At 44.8% G+C, this 18214-nt stretch overlaps 1 protein-coding gene across 5 annotated transcripts in view; it reads right to left on the reverse strand.

Moving 5' to 3' along the window:
- Positions 1-18214, reverse strand: part of RFFL (ring finger and FYVE like domain containing E3 ubiquitin protein ligase) — an 88813-nt gene that overhangs the window by 4095 nt on the left and 66504 nt on the right. For 4 of the 5 annotated variants that reach the window (XM_037992525.2, XM_008011037.3, XM_073004853.1 and 1 more), the window contains 5 exons: positions 13361-13548; positions 8371-8781; positions 4532-4615; positions 3387-3597; positions 1765-1788 (listed from right to left, as the gene is read on the reverse strand). In XM_037992525.2, the coding sequence (XP_037848453.1) occupies positions 1765-1788; positions 3387-3597; positions 4532-4615; positions 8371-8781; positions 13361-13548 (918 nt within the window). The remainder of the gene's footprint in view (positions 1-1764; positions 1789-3386; positions 3598-4531; positions 4616-8370; positions 8782-13360; positions 13549-18214) is intronic. The other variant, XM_037992526.2, reaches the window with a different exon arrangement.

The following is an 18214-nucleotide window of genomic DNA, read 5'->3' on the forward strand; positions in this document are numbered from 1 at the left end:
ACTCCTGCTCTAGAATGGCCTTCTGCCTAACTGCCCTAAGAGTAGAAACTATCCACAGTGATCAACTGCCAAGTGCACAGAGTTCTCAATAAATGCTAACTGGCCTGTGTCACTAGCAGAATATAGTGGGCATGACTAGTATCCTAGTAGAGCTGACCCAAACAGAAAAAGTCATGTTCAAAAGCCCAGCCATCTCCAACATGTCTTAAATTGTAGCCTGAAGTAGGTACCCATAAAAACGAACTGATCTCACACAAGTCACCTCTACCATCTGGGGGTTGGCCACCCCATAGAGGAATTCTCCCTTATTGCATCTATACTTTCTCTTTTCTGGACTATTCAAAAGTTAAAAAATACTACCCCTTAGCAGGTAGGCTGGATGTGAAAGGGAGTGAAACCTATTTGCCTCTTTTGAGGTGCTGTTGGCCCTAACAGAAGTTTAGAGACTACAAATACCTAAGATGAGTGGGAATAATTTATAATTTTCAATTACTCATTCTCTGAGGAGTAACAACAAACGCATTAACTCAGCTGTCAGCATTCTCCCAGGGAATCAGACAAAGAAAGGAAGCACCAAGTAGATCAGCCTGATCTTGGTACCAGGTGATGCTGGGGGGCGGGGTGGTGGGGGTAGGTCTAGAACTCCTAATGGTTTTGGGGAATTGAGAAAAGCTCAGCTGTTTTTTATGTCTGATGCCCATTCTGAGCAAAAGGCCATTTTACTAAATAAATTTGGGAAGTCTTCTGAAATAGTTTTAAAATGCTTGCAGGCTAGTCCAAGACGACTATAAGAACGTTCTCTCTTGGGAGGGAGTTCACAACCACATACCCTTGAGGCTTTCTGAAAACACACAGCATATTTCAGAACGTCCCCACAGATGGTCAGGGGTTCTGCAGTGTGTTCTGGGAGTACCTGAGGGCCCAGCGTGGTCTTTAAGTGAATGGCAGCTGAGCTGAGATATATAGCTTATGCCCAGAGAGTAGCACATGTGTTAGCTCCAGAGTAGCTCTAACCATTACCAGCCCTGTACAAACAGGGCTGTCTTAGGTCACCACCCTTTCTTTTTGGTTAGTACCAGAAGCTGCTAAACACCCTGATTCCCCAGAAGGTGCATACAGAGACCCTCCCTACCCAGACCAGAACTGAACACACCAGGATTTTTAAAAAATGAGCTGAGTGTGATACATGCCACCCCTTCTCTGTTTTAGTGGGGACATACACATCAGTCAGGCTACCCCTGATATGCTCCATGCTGCTTCCTACACAGGGAGCACAGAGAATTTCTTTCTTTTTTTTTTTTTTTTTTTTTTTTGAAACGGAATCTCACTCTGTCGCCCAGGCTGGAGTGCAATGGCGCGATCTCAGTTCACTGCAAGCTCTGCCTCCCGGGTTCACGCCATTCTCCTGTCTCAGCCTCCAGAGTAGCTGGGACTACAGGCGCCCGCCACCACGCCTGGCTAATTTTTTTGTATTTTCAGTAGAAACGGGGTTTCACCGTGTTAGCCAGGATGGTCTCAAACTCCTGACCTTGTGATCCACCCACCTCAGCCTCCCAAAGTGCTGAGATTACAGGCGTGAGCCACCACGGCTGGCCTCACAGAGAATTTCTAAAGATGGTGAGAGGCCCCCTGGGTCTCTGTGAGTTTCCCACACACCCTCTCTCCGGAGGCTGAAATGCTCAGAATTCTTAGACTACTAAAGGGATTGGGGTTGAAGAGGACAAAAGAGCCTAAACCCATTCCCAAACAGAAACAACTACATACCGTTTTGGTCTTCAGCACCACTGACTGAAAAGGAAAGAGAAGGATGTCTGAATAGGTGATGGCATGATGGTACAAACAAAGTCTCTTACTGCCCTGACATCGTTGCTGAACTCTTACCACTCCCTGCTGGGAACCAGGCTTGCCAAGAGCCTAGATGGACATCTGCCCTCTTTACTCACTATACATGCTCAGAACTCACACAAAGCTCCTACTCGTGCATCTGATCTTTTTTTTTTTTTTTTTTTTTTTTGAGATGGAGCCTCACTCTGTCGCCTAGGCTGGAGTGCAGTGGCATGATCTTGGCTCACTGCAACCTCTTTCTCCTGGGTTCAAGTGATTCTCCTGCCTCGGCCTCCCAAGTACCTGGGGACTACAGGCACATGCCACCACTCCCAGCTAATTTTTTGTTTTTGGTGGAGACAGGGTTTCACCATGTTACCTAGGCTGGTCTTGAACTCCTGATCTCAAGTGATCCACCTGCCTCAGCTTCCCAGAGTGCTGGGATTACAGGCATGAGCCATTGCACCCTGGTCTACTCTTAGAAAAATGTATTCCACCAGTTTGCACAAACTGCCAAGTAGAAGGATACTCTATATGCGCAATATGCTTTTCTATTTTGAAGCCAGCAATAAAGTCAAGAAAGAATGAACTATCTAGCTGTTTCAGTCAGTCAGGGAATCTGGATAAAATTCCCACGTGGAGTCATCTGTTCTGTTCCCCAGGTCCTGACAACTCAAGAGAAGACTCTTGAAACAATCCCAAAGGGAAAACAGACAGTAGTCCTCAGTCTGTAATCAGGTGAAGAGTCAGTCAGATGTCCCCTAACACTGATAAATTTGAGCTACTGGTAGAAGACAGCCTGAAATCTGACTTCGACCACTCTTACCAAGCAAGGAATCAGTATGTTGCTCTGTAGGAACTGAATCAATTGGGGATGGGAGGAAAGGAGAAGATTCTGTGGTGAAATAATTTCAGGAAATGCTAAGTTCAAAACAGCCAAAACACATTTCTCTTCTGCAGGACTTCGCTGCCTTTAATATAAAAATCTACCATAAATCAGTAATGAAGATACAGTATGAGGTATTTTTCCCTGAACTCATTTAACCACAGACCCAGATATTTTCCTGGGCATCTGCTGAATGATACAGTGTAAAATGCCCTGGGAAATGAACAAAAGGAAAAGCCCAAGTGCGGACAGAACATATACCTTCTCCTACTATGTATGTAGATTCATTTTCTACCTCCCAAATCTTCAGAACAAGCATTCTTATGCTAAGGTAAGAAAACTTACAAGGTGGTGGTGAGTAGGGAGGGGATAGCATATGGTGAGAAAGGCTATGGACTTAGACCAGAAAATTCTCAGTTAAAACTGGGCTCTATGGTAAAAGGGTGATGCTAATGTCTATTTCGTAGGTTGCTCTAAGGAATAAATATATGCAATGCCTAATCTAGTTTTGACACTCAACCACAAATGACAGCTATTATTAGATGTGCAGATATGTAAGGTGTCTCCTTCCATGGCTAAAAGTGTGGAAATTGAGTCAAGTCAGTGCCATCAGGCTTTGGAGTGACAGCAAACACTTCTGAGCTCTGTAATAGCTACCATGCAGATAGCCCCTCACCCAGGTGCTGGAGTCCTTTCTGATCCTTGTATAGCCGAGTCACTCTCTCCATCAGCTCCCACTTCTCACAGCAGCCCTTGTAGTTGACAAAGTTGCGAGCCAAGATCTCTTTCAGCTGCCGCACTGTCAGGCCTTCAATGTCCTCCAGGTCAGTCAGGTCAGACAGAGAGGCCCTTCGGCCTGGGACGAAGCTGTCCTCTGAGTCAATAGACTGCAATGGCAAAGAAGAGATTAGTGTGCTCAGCTCTTACCTCCTCAAGCTGTTTCTCCAAGGACCCCAAAGCACTCACATCATAATTTTGGTGACTGACCTCATGAAAGGTAGGAACAGAGACAGGATGAGTACCTGGCATGGGGCTCTGCATTGCAAAATTTACTAGAATCTCTTCCTGACCCATGATTCTGTGCTCAGGAGCAAACAGACACAGACCAACCAATCAGTGTGACACAGTACTAGATAGAAGTATGGTAGAAGGAGCGCTGGTTTGAGTCATATGACCCTAATTTTGAATTTTGACTGCTCTGCTGGCTAATGCTAAATAATATCCAGCAAGTTGCTTACCACTCTGAGCCTGTTTGCCCCTCCATAAAGGGGAGAGAGCAGTCATACCCCACAGGGGTCCTGTAGAGGTTAAATATGGCTGCACATGAAACCCAGCATGGTGCTGGCCCTTCTCCCCTGGAGACTTCTACTTGCCCACAAGAGGCACATTTCCCTGGCAAGTACTCCTCTGTACACAATCTTGGCCACAGCTCCCTGGTCTGTGCTCTGGACTGGCCCTGCCTGGTTAATTGTCTGACCTCCTTCCCTTGACAATGGCTACAGTGTGCTAGAAGCAGGAGAAAAGAACAAGATTTTCACAGCAGCAGCACAAGCCTGCCCTCTGGCAGCTCTTGGAAAGTCAAGAGACTGGAAATATAATGGGCCATGAGGCTTCTCAGTCTCCACTATGACCTCACAACTCCTTATAAACACACTGACAGCTTCACAAGTTAACCTGGAACACTAACACTAAACCCTATCCCAAAAATATAATTTCGGAAGCACTATCATCACACATTTATTCTCTCTCCACCCGAAGAGGTTTCTAAGAACACCAGTGAAAGAGCAAAGGTGAAGACACAGACCCGAGCAGAGGCCCCACCTGGGTCTCATCCTCAGCAGGTGCTCTGGCCACGCTCTCCAGGTAGACGGGTTCCTCTTGATCCTGAGACACATGGCCATTAGCCTGTGGGAAGAGAAAAGTAACATCACATCTAGAGATGTCCCAGAGATCTGCATAGCATGGGCCTCTTTTCAACTCACACAATGTCCACAATGTCTTCCCATCACGCCCAGAAATCCGGAGCCTCTTACAGCATCATTACAAAAGCCTGCTCTCTCATACCAACTTTGTCAAGCAGAGAAACAACACAAATACATTTCAATAGACAAAGCTGCCCTCTAGAACAAAATTGCATTAATTCTGCACACACCAGGATGGCAGTAGCCACCACTCACCATCAATTTAATCTCAGCTTGAGCAACACAGGTGAAGGGAAGGTCACTGTGTCCCTTCCGCTGCTGGACTGCTCTCTATCTGGCATCAAGGTTTTTCTTGACACTGATCCAAAACTGCCATCCCTATCCCTGGTTCTGCTCCTCAAACCATAGTCTGCTGGGTTTGGTTTTGTTTTGTTTTTTCCCCAAACTGTTTATACCATGTTTTCCCCTCCTTCACACTAAATCTCCCTGGCTTCCTTATCTGACAGTGATGGGACAAAGTTTCCAGACCATCACCACCCTAGTCTCTTTTCTGCCTAGTAACCACTCTCACATTCTGGAAATGTGTTCCCATGTTGAGCACACTATTATTAAGTGCTATGTCTAGACCTAGTCAAAGAATATTTTAATGTATCTAAGAATCTATTAGCCTAATACTATAAAACACTGCCTATGCTTATGGAATTTCATTATGCTTAGAATTTTCACTTCTCAAAAGGTTCCTCCTGAGTACTCCTTTAGGAGGTTTGGCCAAAGAGTAGGCAGAACTGTGAGCCTCCTAATTCCATCACCATTTAAGCTACAAACCCCTCAGGTAGATCCTCTTCACCCACTACTCCCTGCATGCAAAGGGCCTGCTGTGAGCTCAGAGCAAAGAGGTGTCTGAGCTCACAGGCCTTTTCCACCAGATTCTGGGGATGCCAGTGAAGGGACAATCTGGGAAACCAAAGTCACCCACTGACCCCAGCCACTCATCCCACATTAGGATGCATAATATGGAGCTAATCAAGAGGACGCAACCAACTGCAATGGAAATGAAAAGTAGAAATAACAAAATGCCAAGTGAAGGCAAGATCAAATGCATAGTACACATGTATAGGGATGGATCCAAATCAATGTCTTCATCAACAATGTTTTCTCTTAGCTTACTCTAGGTCCTCACTGGTCTCTCAGGTAGTGTCACCTTGGAATTACCCTGGAATCCTTCAGAGCCTAACCTGTTCCTAAGTAGATATCTTTCAGATGTCCTGTTTCCTAGAAAGAGAAACGACCTCATGCTGCAAAGCATGCTCTTGTCTTTCCATTTTGCCCACTGGTTAAATAAAAATCCGAAACTAGTATCTGTCCACAGTTGTGCTTATTATATACCTTCCTTGCCTAGCAACTATTGATTGCTAGGGCACTAAAGGTAGAAGAAAGAACTCTGGTTGAGCAAGTATTATAAGGAAATTTACATTCTAGGTGCAGCTCACTTGTGAACTTGTCAGACAGCACTGCGTAAGTTACTTAATTCTTCCATGCCTGTTTTTCCTGCTTGCAAAGTGCAGCTCTCACCAGAACAGGGGATGTAAGCAGACATTAAGGTCTCCTGAAAATCTCAGAGGAAAAGTACCCACTTAGATCTTGTATGTAGGGTCACCTTTAGGTGCAATCTGGAAATTTCTGGTTAATGACAGGAAGCTTATAATCTTTCATTGAAAAATCTACCTGAAGGTTTGGTTGGTTTTTTGTTTTTGTTTTCTGAGACAGGATCTCACTCTGTTGCCCAAGCTGAAGTGTGGTGGCACGATCACGGCTCACTGCAGCCTCGACCTCCCAGGCTTAAATGATCCTCCCACCTGAGCCTCTTGAGTAGCTACATGTGCCCACCACCACGCCCAGCTAATTTTTGTATTTTTTTGTAGAGACAGGGTTTTGCCATGTTGCCAGGCTAGTCTCAAATTCCTAGGCTCAAACGATCCGCCTGCCTCAGTTTCCCAAAGTACTGGGATTACAGGCATGAACCACCATGCCCAGCCAAGGTTCTTTACAGAAAAAGAATTCTTCAAGTTCTTTTCCTAGCTCCTTATACACAGAGTGCTCACAAAACACACACACACACACACACACACACACACAAGCAAAGGGAAGAATGTATAGCAGGAGTTAAAATCTGTCTAGCAGACCAAGAGTCAGAGCTTAGGAAAGAGTTAAAGTCCAGCTGTGGAGAAAAGCATGCTCAGGCCAAAAAGGGAGTTAAATGATTTTACTGCAGTTAAATTATGCTATCACATTGGCCTTTATGCCTCAGTGCTTGTCCAGAGTTGAATCAGGGGGCCCAGTCCTGGCAAAGGAAGTGATCATAAACAAGCAGCAGCAGCCATCCACATCATGTGTAGGAACTAACAGCACTAGCACTATACCAGCTGTAAGTAGCTCAGAGCTCTTTTAGACATGGTATCACACATTCAGGTCTCTCAAGATCCTGGCAAGATCAAAAGTGGTCTGTGATTACTAACCCCATGTCATTGTTGTAGGCTCAACGTTTGCCCAAGGGGACCAAGAAGTCAGTGACAAAAGGGGATGTGGAAATTAGATCTCGTAGTTCCTAATTCCCCCATATTGCCCAAGCCCTATATCAAGGGTCCCCAACCCCTGGGCCACAGACTGGTACTGGTCCATGGCTTGTTAGGAACCCAGATGCACAGCAGGAGGTGAGTGGCTGGCAAGCCAGCATTACTGCTTGAGCTTCGCCTCCTGTCAGATAAGTGGTGGCATTAGATTGTCCTAGGAGTGTGAACCCTGTTGTGAACTGCGCATGCGAGGGATCTAGGATGCATGCTCCTTATGAAAATCTAACTAATGCCTGATGATCTGGATGGAACAGTTTCATCCTCAAACCAACGCGCCCCAGTCTGTGGAAAAATGGTCTTCCAAAACCAGTCCTTGGTGCTAAAAAGGTTAGGGACTGCTGCTATAAATAACAGAGTCACTAAGGCACTTCTGCAACATCACCACTTCTTATACAACAGTTATGTCCACTGGCCTCACTCTAATCCAGGAGTTAGCTGGTCTACGTGTCCACCTTCCCTATTCTGGGGGCTTTTTGAGAGAGTATATTACTCATTTCTGTACTCCCCAGGCCTGGGTCATGATTCAGTTGATGTGCTGCTCTTAGCTTCCAAGCCCCCCAGGATAATGAAGAAGCAGCATACAAATACAGCATGCCAACTACTCCTGCTTCCAGTCAGTGACTGGTAAGAGCAGCAGTGTCTTTGTCTGTTTCCCCACCCTTCCTTGCCTCCATATAGCCCTTTGCTTTCCTATATTCCTTGTGATGGTTACTAAGGAACTAAGTTCCCAATCCAGCCAATGAAGACCGGAACAAAGGAATTAAGTTGGAAGACAAATTGGACCAGAACTAAATCTGATGGCTTAATGGTTATTTTTCTCAAAATATTTCTGGAATGATGAACTTTAAAAAAATGTCTAACTAGGATATGTGTGTATTAAAAACAAAAAGCAAACAAAAAAGTTTGGTACTGTGCATATCATCTCTGAAGAAAGCCAAAACATGAGTCTGATACCCAGAAAACACTTGGTGCACCAGTAGTCAGAAAGGCTTCACATAATCAAGACACTTAGCCTTATACCCCATTCTCACAACACAGGCAGGAGAGGAAAATGAAAATGAGCCCTCAAACTGGCACGGACTGGCAAAGACTACAAATGGGCCCTTACCTGCTGATTCTCCTGAACCTGGGCTGGGGGAACAGAGGTGGCTTGTGCAGATGAAGAGGGGAGGTTGGGTGAGGTAGGTGGAACCATGCTGGAGTGAGGCTGGGTCAGGAAGGCCTGCTGCTCAGGAAAGTCTGGGGACAAGGTGGAGGCATGAGTCCTGCCCTCTTGGAAGATTATAGGCTGCTGGCCAAGGACCAAGAGCACCAGCTCTTCTTTCTCCCGGCACATTTCGGTAGAGATGTCATGGAGGCTGAGATAGTCCCTCAAGTCCTTCACCTTCATCTTCATGAGCTCCTCTCGCTGAAAGGCTGTAGCTCGAAACCGTTGGCAGAGAAGGCAGAGGCGGGGCCCATTCCCCACTTGGCTCGAACAGGTCATGCAGAAATTTTTCTTACAGTCCAAGCAGGTCTGCTGCTTAGAGGAAGAGACACAGGAAACCATGTCAGATTGAGAGAACAAGACAGAGAGTGAGATGGGAGCTTCAGAGCTGCCAAGCCCAGCAGGATCTCCTCCAGTCATTCTTACTTTTACTAAGCTCTCTCACATAACTAAGGGTGCAAGCCACTTTCAGATTTTAGATTAAAAGCCACTCAGGGGTGGCAGACCTCCAGTGTGTATTGTGTATATCCATGTACAGGACATTTCACGTTTATTATTTAATTTGAGGCTTACTTTATTTATTCACGAAGCACTTGAGGTATTAATCAAGACTACCAGCTTTAGAATCAAAAAGTTCTGCATTTTTATTAAGCCTCCCTCCCTTATTTCTTGCAGTGTTACCTTGGGTGTGTAATTTAGCCTCTCTGGTGCTCAGTTTCCACATCTGTGAAATGGGGTTGATAACAGTGTCTACCTCATGGGGTGGTTGTGAAGATTAAGAGAGAATTCATTTAGCATATCTAACACAAAATGAGTCCTCAACAAGTGTTAGCTGTTTTATTATAGCTAGGAAATATTAGCTAACGGTGAGAGCCAGGATTCAAATCCTAAACTATAATTATTTCTGCATGAAGGTTATGGTGGTTGTTACAATTAATATTAATTTACTGAAGTGCTTCTATATGCTAGCTTGTCATTTAATTCTCAAAGCGATGCTGCAAAGTAGGTATTAGTGTTCTTCCCTGATCCACAGACAAAGCAACTGAGGCTTAGGGAAATCAACTACTGTATTCAAGGTCAGGCAGTAAACAGGAGAGCTGGGATTCACACTCAAGGTCTGTCGGAGGCTAATGCTCATGATCACATTCTTCCCACCAGGCCATGCTGCAGAGCTTAGTTCCATTCAAGCACGGAACAGTTCTGAGTCAAGGGCCTGGCTTCCCATCTCCAAATTCCCCACCCACTGCCCCATCGACACAGGCTCCCCACTCCAGGAAGGTCCACTCAGAGTGCTGGGAACCCAGTGGTGCTTACGTCCATATTCAAGACAAATATTTAGATAGCGACGGGAGACCGTCTGGACATCAGGGTACTCTCGTTACTGAAAGCACAGAGTGTCTCAGTTAGGCAACGGGCGCCTGATGGGCAAGCTGGTACTGCCTGGCAGCAACTACTCTGGCAGTCACTGACAACACACGAAGGCTTACTCAGCCCACAGGAAGCAATCCTCAGCCTCTCACCCCACAGGCTGAGCAAGCACAGTGACATCTGGCTGAGCTCTGTTCTGGCCAAGAGCATGTCACACCCACAAAAAGAGAGGTAATTCCTGAGCACACTGGGATTGGCCTCGAGGGCACCCTCACTAATCCTTTAAAGAAGTTAAAAACTTTTCATCCTGTGTTGACTTAAGTAGTAACTTAAATATTTCTGGTCCATCTTTTCAAAATATAGAAAGCTGTTCAAGCTAAAAAAGAATGCTTAAGAGACAAGATTCTCATAGTCAAGATCACAGACACTCTGGACTGAAGTAAATGTCTGCATAGTTAAGATAGTTACATGTTTTGTCTAAGTATCATTCATATAGTAAAAGGAAAAGAAAATAATATTTACCACCCAGTTTTGGCTATTAAGACTTAGAAGGCATTGCAAAGGGACATATATCAAGCTCCCTAATTCTCCACACAGTTATAACCAAACAATACGCTGTTCAGAGACAGACTTAAAAGGATGCACGGCTGCACTAGCAGTGTAACGGTGTTGGCACCGGTAGCCAGGCAGGCAGAAAATGGATGTTTTCAGGTATTTGGGGTTCATTCACATCTAAAGCTTTTCTATTGGGAAATGAAGTGTGCTTAGGATGACTGAGACTGAAACAAACAGGCTTCAATGTCATAAACCTGTGGGCCTGACATGGAATATTACTTAAGTCAATGCAGTTTGACAAGACCTAGCTTGACACAATTATAAAGCCTGCATTGCTCAATCAGTCAGATCCAAACAACTCTCTATTCTTTCTTCAAATGTGTGTGGCTTGTTGGATGCAAGATCAGAATGCAGACAGCAACCTAGCTTCTATACACCCACTGGCTCACAGGGGACTCTGAAATAAGCTGGCATCTGAAACACACCCTACAGGAACAGGATAGGGCTTGAGGCTAAAACCCCAGTTTGCAGTGGAAGGAGAGAACAAGAGGAAAGGAAAAAAGGGCTGTCAACAAATGCAGGCAGAATGAGCAAAGGACACGCTTATGTATAAATTCTACCAAATGGTTCAAAACAACTGAGTAACCAGGTAGCATGAAAGATGAATTAGTGGAGGCAACCAATGTGCCTGCAGAAATGCCCAGAGTGCACTGAGATATCCAGCATCACAGAACTGGCCATGGCACCTCAGGTGGGCACCATCCTTCAAGGATGCTGTGTGCAGGGCTCTGCTGGCTCCCGTTTGCCAACTGCCCTTCCCTTGCTCCTACTCCCTCCCACCCCTATTCCCTGGAATATGGGAAATATTACATGAGAGAATGTATATAAAACCTTAGCACAAGGTAGATGCTCCAGAAAAGGTAAAACAGTCACCTTTAATTTCTTTTCCCCTTACCGGCACCTAAGACCCAGTCCTCTCTTAACACTCTGAGATCTGAATATCACTTCCATGGCTCCAAGCGTAACCTCCTCCTCCAACTGGTCCAACTAAAGAGGCTGGGTGCCAGACTCCCTCCAAAACTGTCGGTCACAGCTAAACCACAGAGAGGTATTACCAATAGAGGTGGGGTATTTGGCTTGTGGCAAAATTACAGTCTGCCATTTCTCTTTAGGACTGAAAACTCAGGGAATGCAAGGACCACATCTTCCTTATGTTCTCTCTATAAAGTCCTGAATGTTATCTGTGCTTTGCATCCAGAAAGCAATCAGAAAATACTGACCATAATGAAGAAAAAGGAAAAGAAAAAGACAGTAGGATCCATGTAATCATTTCAATTCAAGCACTTCTAGAAAAAGACATTTTGAAAGCCCCTGGCTGTTAAATGCCAAACCCTTAAGATAAGAATGCTGATCCACTTAAGCATGAAATTACAAATGAAAAATTCTCATAGATGAAAACACCCTTAATATTCACAAAATTCACTGTAAATTGCACAAAATTAATTCATACTTTTGTAGCAAGAAAATATTGTACCAATAATCATCTTTTACCATCCAAATTGGAATTTTTCTTCCCCTCACAGAAGCTCTTCTTGTTACACACACTTTTCTTTTGTCACATTGTATGGTGTGCACTGTCCTCACCTCCCTGTGCAACTGCAAGCTCCCTGTCGCAGGAATGACCTTCTTCATCTCTGCCTCCCTAGCCCAGGCAATTCCTGATACACAGTAGATATTCAGTAATTCATTTTCCAGTAAGTAAGAAAAAAAGCACCTTATTTTAATCATTGCCTTGCTTCTCTAGGCACCCAGGCCTATAACTGTCATCTTCTACTCGACATGCCGAACGTCTTCTGGGAGGGGGCTTTGGAATCAAGGACCTGGGTTTGAATCCCGGCTCTGTCATTTAATAACTATGTGATCTTGAGCGCTACTGAAGTCAAGGGAAAAGAATGAGTATTTTAATATCTCTCATGCTATTTGTCAGGAATTTAACACATTCAATGTTCTTCTTAAATTTTAAACCCTGAGCCCTAGTTTCTCATATGTAAAATGGAATTTGGGAGATTCTAAAATGTATATCATAGCTATTGTGCGGATTAAATGAAATTAAAAAAATTTAAATTCCTTAAACAGTCCTTTGCACATAGCAGATGGTTTAAAAGTATGATTTCCTCTCAAATTTCGCATGATCACCATTTTAACATCATATCCTATCACTTATTCTGGGCTGCAAACTTCCCATTCTGCAGAAAAATGCAGAATGCAGGAGTTCTTTATCCAGGTGAGGGTTTACCTTCTGCCCTCGTCCTGCTTGATCACAGATAACTCACTGTCTCTGGAAGAGGGAGGGTGCACACCTAGACACCATAATCCAGCCAGTAATTTTACTTCCAGCTCACTCATTTGGGAAGCATGGCTCCCAAGCATTTCAAATGAAATCTGCTACAGTAAATAAGTTCCAGTCTTTGTTATGGTCCTAATGTATCTGAGGCATCCTTAACATTGTTTTTGATAAAAAGAACAAGTTAATCTGCAATCAGGTCTTTTGTGATGGTGGCTAATGAAGTAAATAACATCAAGTGCCTACGACATTCTAAGCATCGTGCTAGGCACCCTTCATGGCTTTCTTGTCTCACTTTATTCCCACAACACTGAAAGATGAGGACAACAATCATCCCATTTTATAACAGGGAAACTGAATCTCAAGAGAGGTTAAATCATATAGCTAGTAAGCAGCAAAGCTGATAACTGAATTCAGGTCTACTGACTCCAAATCTATGCCGACATGCTTTGCTTTTGCTTTTACTTGGTTAGTTCTTCTTAAACATTTTTGTGAAAGGGACAGGTCTGGGTCACTAGCATTACACAGGGAAAGGCAAGGTTGCAGGCACTCAGAGGGGTCAGCAGTGCTTGCCCATGGTCCATAGGCTGCAGTGGCAGAGCAGGCCAAGAAGTCAGCACTCACCTTCCTGGCTGTGCTTGCAAAGTGAGCCCCACAGGACTTGCAGCTTGGTTCCAGGCCTGTTGGGGAAGGGAAGGAGCTGTACCCAGGGTTGGAATAGGCCTGCATCCTGGCTCCCTGGGGTGGTGGGACCTCTTCAGGCTGTCCATCCAGGCAGAACCAGTTGCAGCAGGTTGCCCACATGATAAAATCTGGTGCAAGGGAGGAAAGGGGAAAAGGTCAGTTAAGATACACCTCTACTGTCCTTTTGATGTCCGAGAGCACAGGTGAGCAGTGATACTCAATCCACACATGCCACCAAGGTAGAGGGGTGGATGTGTTTTCAAGGATCACAGATTTCTTTTTTTTTTCTTCTCCCGAGACGGAGTTTCGCTCTTGTTGCCCAGGCTGGAGTGCAGTGGTGTGATCTTGGCTCACCGCAACCTCTGCCTCCTGGGTTCAAGCAATTCTCCAGCCTCAGCCTCCCGAATAGCTTGGATTACAGGTGCCCGCCACCATGCCTGGCTAAATTTTTTGTATTTTTAATAGAGACAGGGTTTCACCACATTGGCCAGGCTGGTCTCAAACTCCTGATGTTGTGATGGGCCCACTTTGGCTTCCCAAAGTGCTAGGATTAAGGCGTGAGCCATGGCACTGGGCTGGGTAAGACTATTGTTAATTGCTTTATATAAACAATGCAACCCAGACTCAAAGAAATCAAATATATAGCTAATATATAGAGAGTTAATATACAGAGTTGAGATTCTACAAACCTAGGTTTTCTGACTCCAAACCTAACATCCTTTTCCCCATACTATGTTGTCCATTCATTGATTTCCCCTCCTGCCAGCCAGTAAAACTACTCTTACATTTGTACCCCCAATCCTAGATAAACTTCTATCACAGCACCTATTATACTTTCTTGCCCAGGTATATCTTGCTCTTTATTTTCTATTACTAAGCCATAAATTCCTCCAAGGGCAGGGAATATTCTTTCATTATGTACCGTACTGTTCCCTAGCACTATTGTCCACGTAGCAGAAGCTCAACAAATATTTGCTTCCTTCCTGAATCAGAGCCTCTGTAGGTTTATTAAGAAGTGTTCAGAGCCAGGTGTGGTGGCTCACGCCTGTTAATCCCAGCACTTTGGGAGACTGAGGCGAGCGGATAACCTGAGGTCAGGAGTTTGAGACCAGCCTGATCAACATGGAGAAACTCCATCTCTACTAAAAATACAAAATTAGCCAGGTGTGGTGGCACATGTCTGAAATCCCAGTTACTCAGAAGGCTGAGGGAGGAGAATGGCTTGAACCCAGGAGGCGGAGGTTGCAGTGACGGGAGATTACGCCACTGCACTCCAGCCTGGGTGACAAGAGTGAAACTCCATCTCAAAAAAAAAAAAAAAAGAAGTGTTGGCCAGGTATGGTGGCTTACGCCTATAATCCCAGCACTTTGGGAAGCCAAGGTGGGAGGATCACTCGATCTCAGGAGTTTAAGACCAGTCTGGCCAACATGGCAAAATCCCATCTCTACAAAAAAATACAAAAATTAGCCAGGTGTAGTGGCACACACCTGTAATCCTGCAACTCAGGAGGCTGAGATATGAGGATCACTTAAGCCTGAGAGGCTGAGGTGGCAGTGAGCTGAGATTGTGCCACTGCACCACTACACTCCAGCCTGGGTGACAAAGTGAGACCCTGTCTCAAAAAAAAAAAAAGAAGTGTTGGTTTATTACTCCCATTTCACATATCAAATGCAGGTACTGGGGACAAAGGGGTGATGATTTCTACGATCAGAAAACAAAGAGGATCCGGATTGAATCCCTCAAATGTCAGAATAACCCAACAATTGTAAGAGGGCCCACTCAAATGCCAAGAATTGATGTGAGATATGAGTGTTTTTCTCAGTCGACTAAAGCAGCCAATGTAGACACACTGAGCCTGAACTCTTTGCTTACAGAGATAATAAACGAAACATTTAGTGTTATTATTCGATAATCAGTTCACACAACAGAATGCTCTGCTGCCTCCTGACTCATTGTTTTAACAAAGGCACTTTCATAAACTGGAAGGAACTAAGCAGCCAACTGATTCAACCTGGGTCATTTTATAGAGGAAAAAAGAATGAGAACCAGCAAGGGGAAGTAACTTCCTAGGTCAAATAGCTCATAACCTTACACCTCTTCACTTCTCTAGGTCCTTTTTAGCTTTCCAACACTGCCTCCACTGCACCTGTGATATAATTCTCTCCCCTGCAGGGGTCCCTGGTTAACACCTGTCTCCCCAACTTGCCTCTGACCCCGACCACAACAGGGATTGTGATAGTCTTTAACAGTGCCCAGTTAGACAGGTAGCTCAACAAGAACCAGCAAATGAATGAATCATATCCAATATCTAAGTCTTAACTAATCACACATTTGTTCAGTCTTCAGCACATCAAGAACATTCCTCTCTTGACTCGATATAACCTGTTTGAGGGTTCTAAGTTCCCAGAAGAGGAACTTAGTTCCCAGGAACTTAAGTTCCCAGAAGAAGAATTGCAAGTAATCTGGCCTTTACTTCCAATTAACAGTTCACATGGAATAATGAAGTAAAGAGTTCTTCACAGAGTGTGTGTATGACAAAGTAAATGAGCTCTTTGTTGGCAAGAGAATGGAGATAACAGAGGAGGAATAGCCCTCTGAAATAGATATTTTGTAATTTTTTTTTTTTTTTTTTTTTTTTGAGACAGGAGTCTCACTCGGTCACCCAGGTTGGAGTGGAGTGGTATGATCTCAGCTCACTGCAACTGCCGCCTCCCAGGTTCAAGTGATTCTCCTGCCTCAGCCTCCTGAATAGCTGGGATTACAGGCGTGTGTCATCATGCCCAGCTAACTTTTTTTTTTTTTTTTTGAGATGGAGTCTTGCTCTGTCTCCCAGCCTTGAGTGCAGTGGTGCAATCTCGGCTCACTGCAAGCTCCACCTCCCGGGTTCACACCATTCTCCTGCCTCAGCCTCCCAAGTAGCTGGGACTACAGGCGCCCGCCACCATGCCTGGCTAATTTTTTGTATTTTTAGTAGAGATGGGGTTTCACCGTGTTAGCCAGGATGGTCTCGATCTCCTGACCTCATGATCCACCCAACTTGGCCTCCTAAAGTGCTGGAATTACAGTTGTGAGCCACCGCACCTGGCCAATTTTTGTATTTTTAGTAGAGACTGGGTTTTGTCATATTGCCCAGGCTGGTCTCAAGCTCCTGACCTCAAGTGATCCACCTGCCTCGGCCTCCCAAAGTGCTGGCATTACAGGTGTGAGTCACCATGCCCCGCCAAATTTTGTAATTATTTAAATCACATGTTGATAGACAAATCTGAGACAGTATGTAATAACAAAAAGAATATAGAATCTGGAATAAGAAGGCCTCAGTCCTAAGTCCTGCTCTACTACTTAAAGGCTGTGTTATCTACCTCTAACAAGTAATAGACTTTCTGTACTTCATTTTTCTCATCTGGACAGTCTGTATGCTATAAAGCACTATATAAACATTAGTTGTTGTTATCTGCATTATAACAATGCTTTTAACTACAATTTTTCTGGGAAGGCAAAGGTACAAAATAAACCTAATAAACCTACAGATTTCACAACAATTACCATCTGGCTTTCCAGGCTTGTCCCCTGAAAAGAGGACAAGGTTGTAGACAATTCACTAACTTTTTTTTGGGGATGCAGTCTCATTCTGTCGCCCAGGCTGGAGTGCAGAGGCGGGATCTCAGCTCACTGTAACCTCTGCCTCCCAGGTTCAAGTGATTCTCCTGCCTCAGCCTCCCGAGTAGCTGGGATTACAGGCGCCTGCTACCATGCCTGGCTAATTTTTGTATCTAGCCAGGGCTAAATACAATACATATTTGGGCTGAAGATAAAGGTTTGGGAACCCGTGGCCCACCCGAAGTACGTAAAGCCAGAGTGGGGCCGGAGACTGATTAGATGGTCTGGGTCAGAAGAGAAGAAAGCACGGGAAAATCACATCTACAAGGCAGCAGGGGAAAGCCCACAGCAGCACAGAGGAAAAAAGAATGCTCAGAGAAGGTGGAACTGGAGAGTGTTTTTAGTTTCAAGAGGAAATTATCAACGCTGTCAAATGTCTCAGAGAACAGAATACAAGGAAGAATGCAAAATGCCCAATGGACTAAGGTTTAGGAAAGTGTCCATGTGTGTTCTCTGCCTAAGCAGTTTAGGAAGAAAGAAGCTGATAATCATAGGCTGGAAAGTGAATGAGAAGTAAGAATTCACACAATTCCAAGGATAAATTATTATTTCAAGAAACTTGACTGTAAAGTGAAAGGAAGAGAGAAGGTAGTTGCTAAAGAAGATCCAGTGTCACCAGGATAAATGTAGACATATTCACAAACTGCTGAGGAGTCCCCAAAAGATTAAGAGATTATAGAGGAAGTGAAGCTGGCAATAAATGATGGGAGTAGGAGTAAAGGCTGGAGTAGAAAAAGAAGTGATCCGGCTGGGCGCGGTGGCTCATGCCTGTAATCCCAGCACTTTGGGAGGCCGAGGTGGGCGGATCACCTGAGGTCAGGAGTTCGAGACCAGCCTGGCCAGCATGGTGAAACCCCATCTCCACTAAAAATACAAAATTACCCGGGCGTGGTGGCATGCACCTGTAATCCAAGCTGCTCAGGAAGCTGAGACAGGAGAATCACTTGAACCCGGGAGGTGAAGTTGCAGTGAGCCACCGCACTTCAGCCTGGGCATTTTGAGCGAAACGCCGTCTCAAAAATAAATAAATAGGAAAAAGAAGTCATCATGTGATCAGGATTAGGGGGTAGGTCTATTCCCAGGCAGGATAAAAGTCACTTCATTCACCAGACAGTGGGGCAGAGGTGAAGGCAGGT

Source organism: Chlorocebus sabaeus, chromosome 16, assembly GCF_047675955.1.
Source record: "Chlorocebus sabaeus isolate Y175 chromosome 16, mChlSab1.0.hap1, whole genome shotgun sequence".
Taxonomy (NCBI): Eukaryota; Metazoa; Chordata; class Mammalia; order Primates; family Cercopithecidae; genus Chlorocebus; species Chlorocebus sabaeus.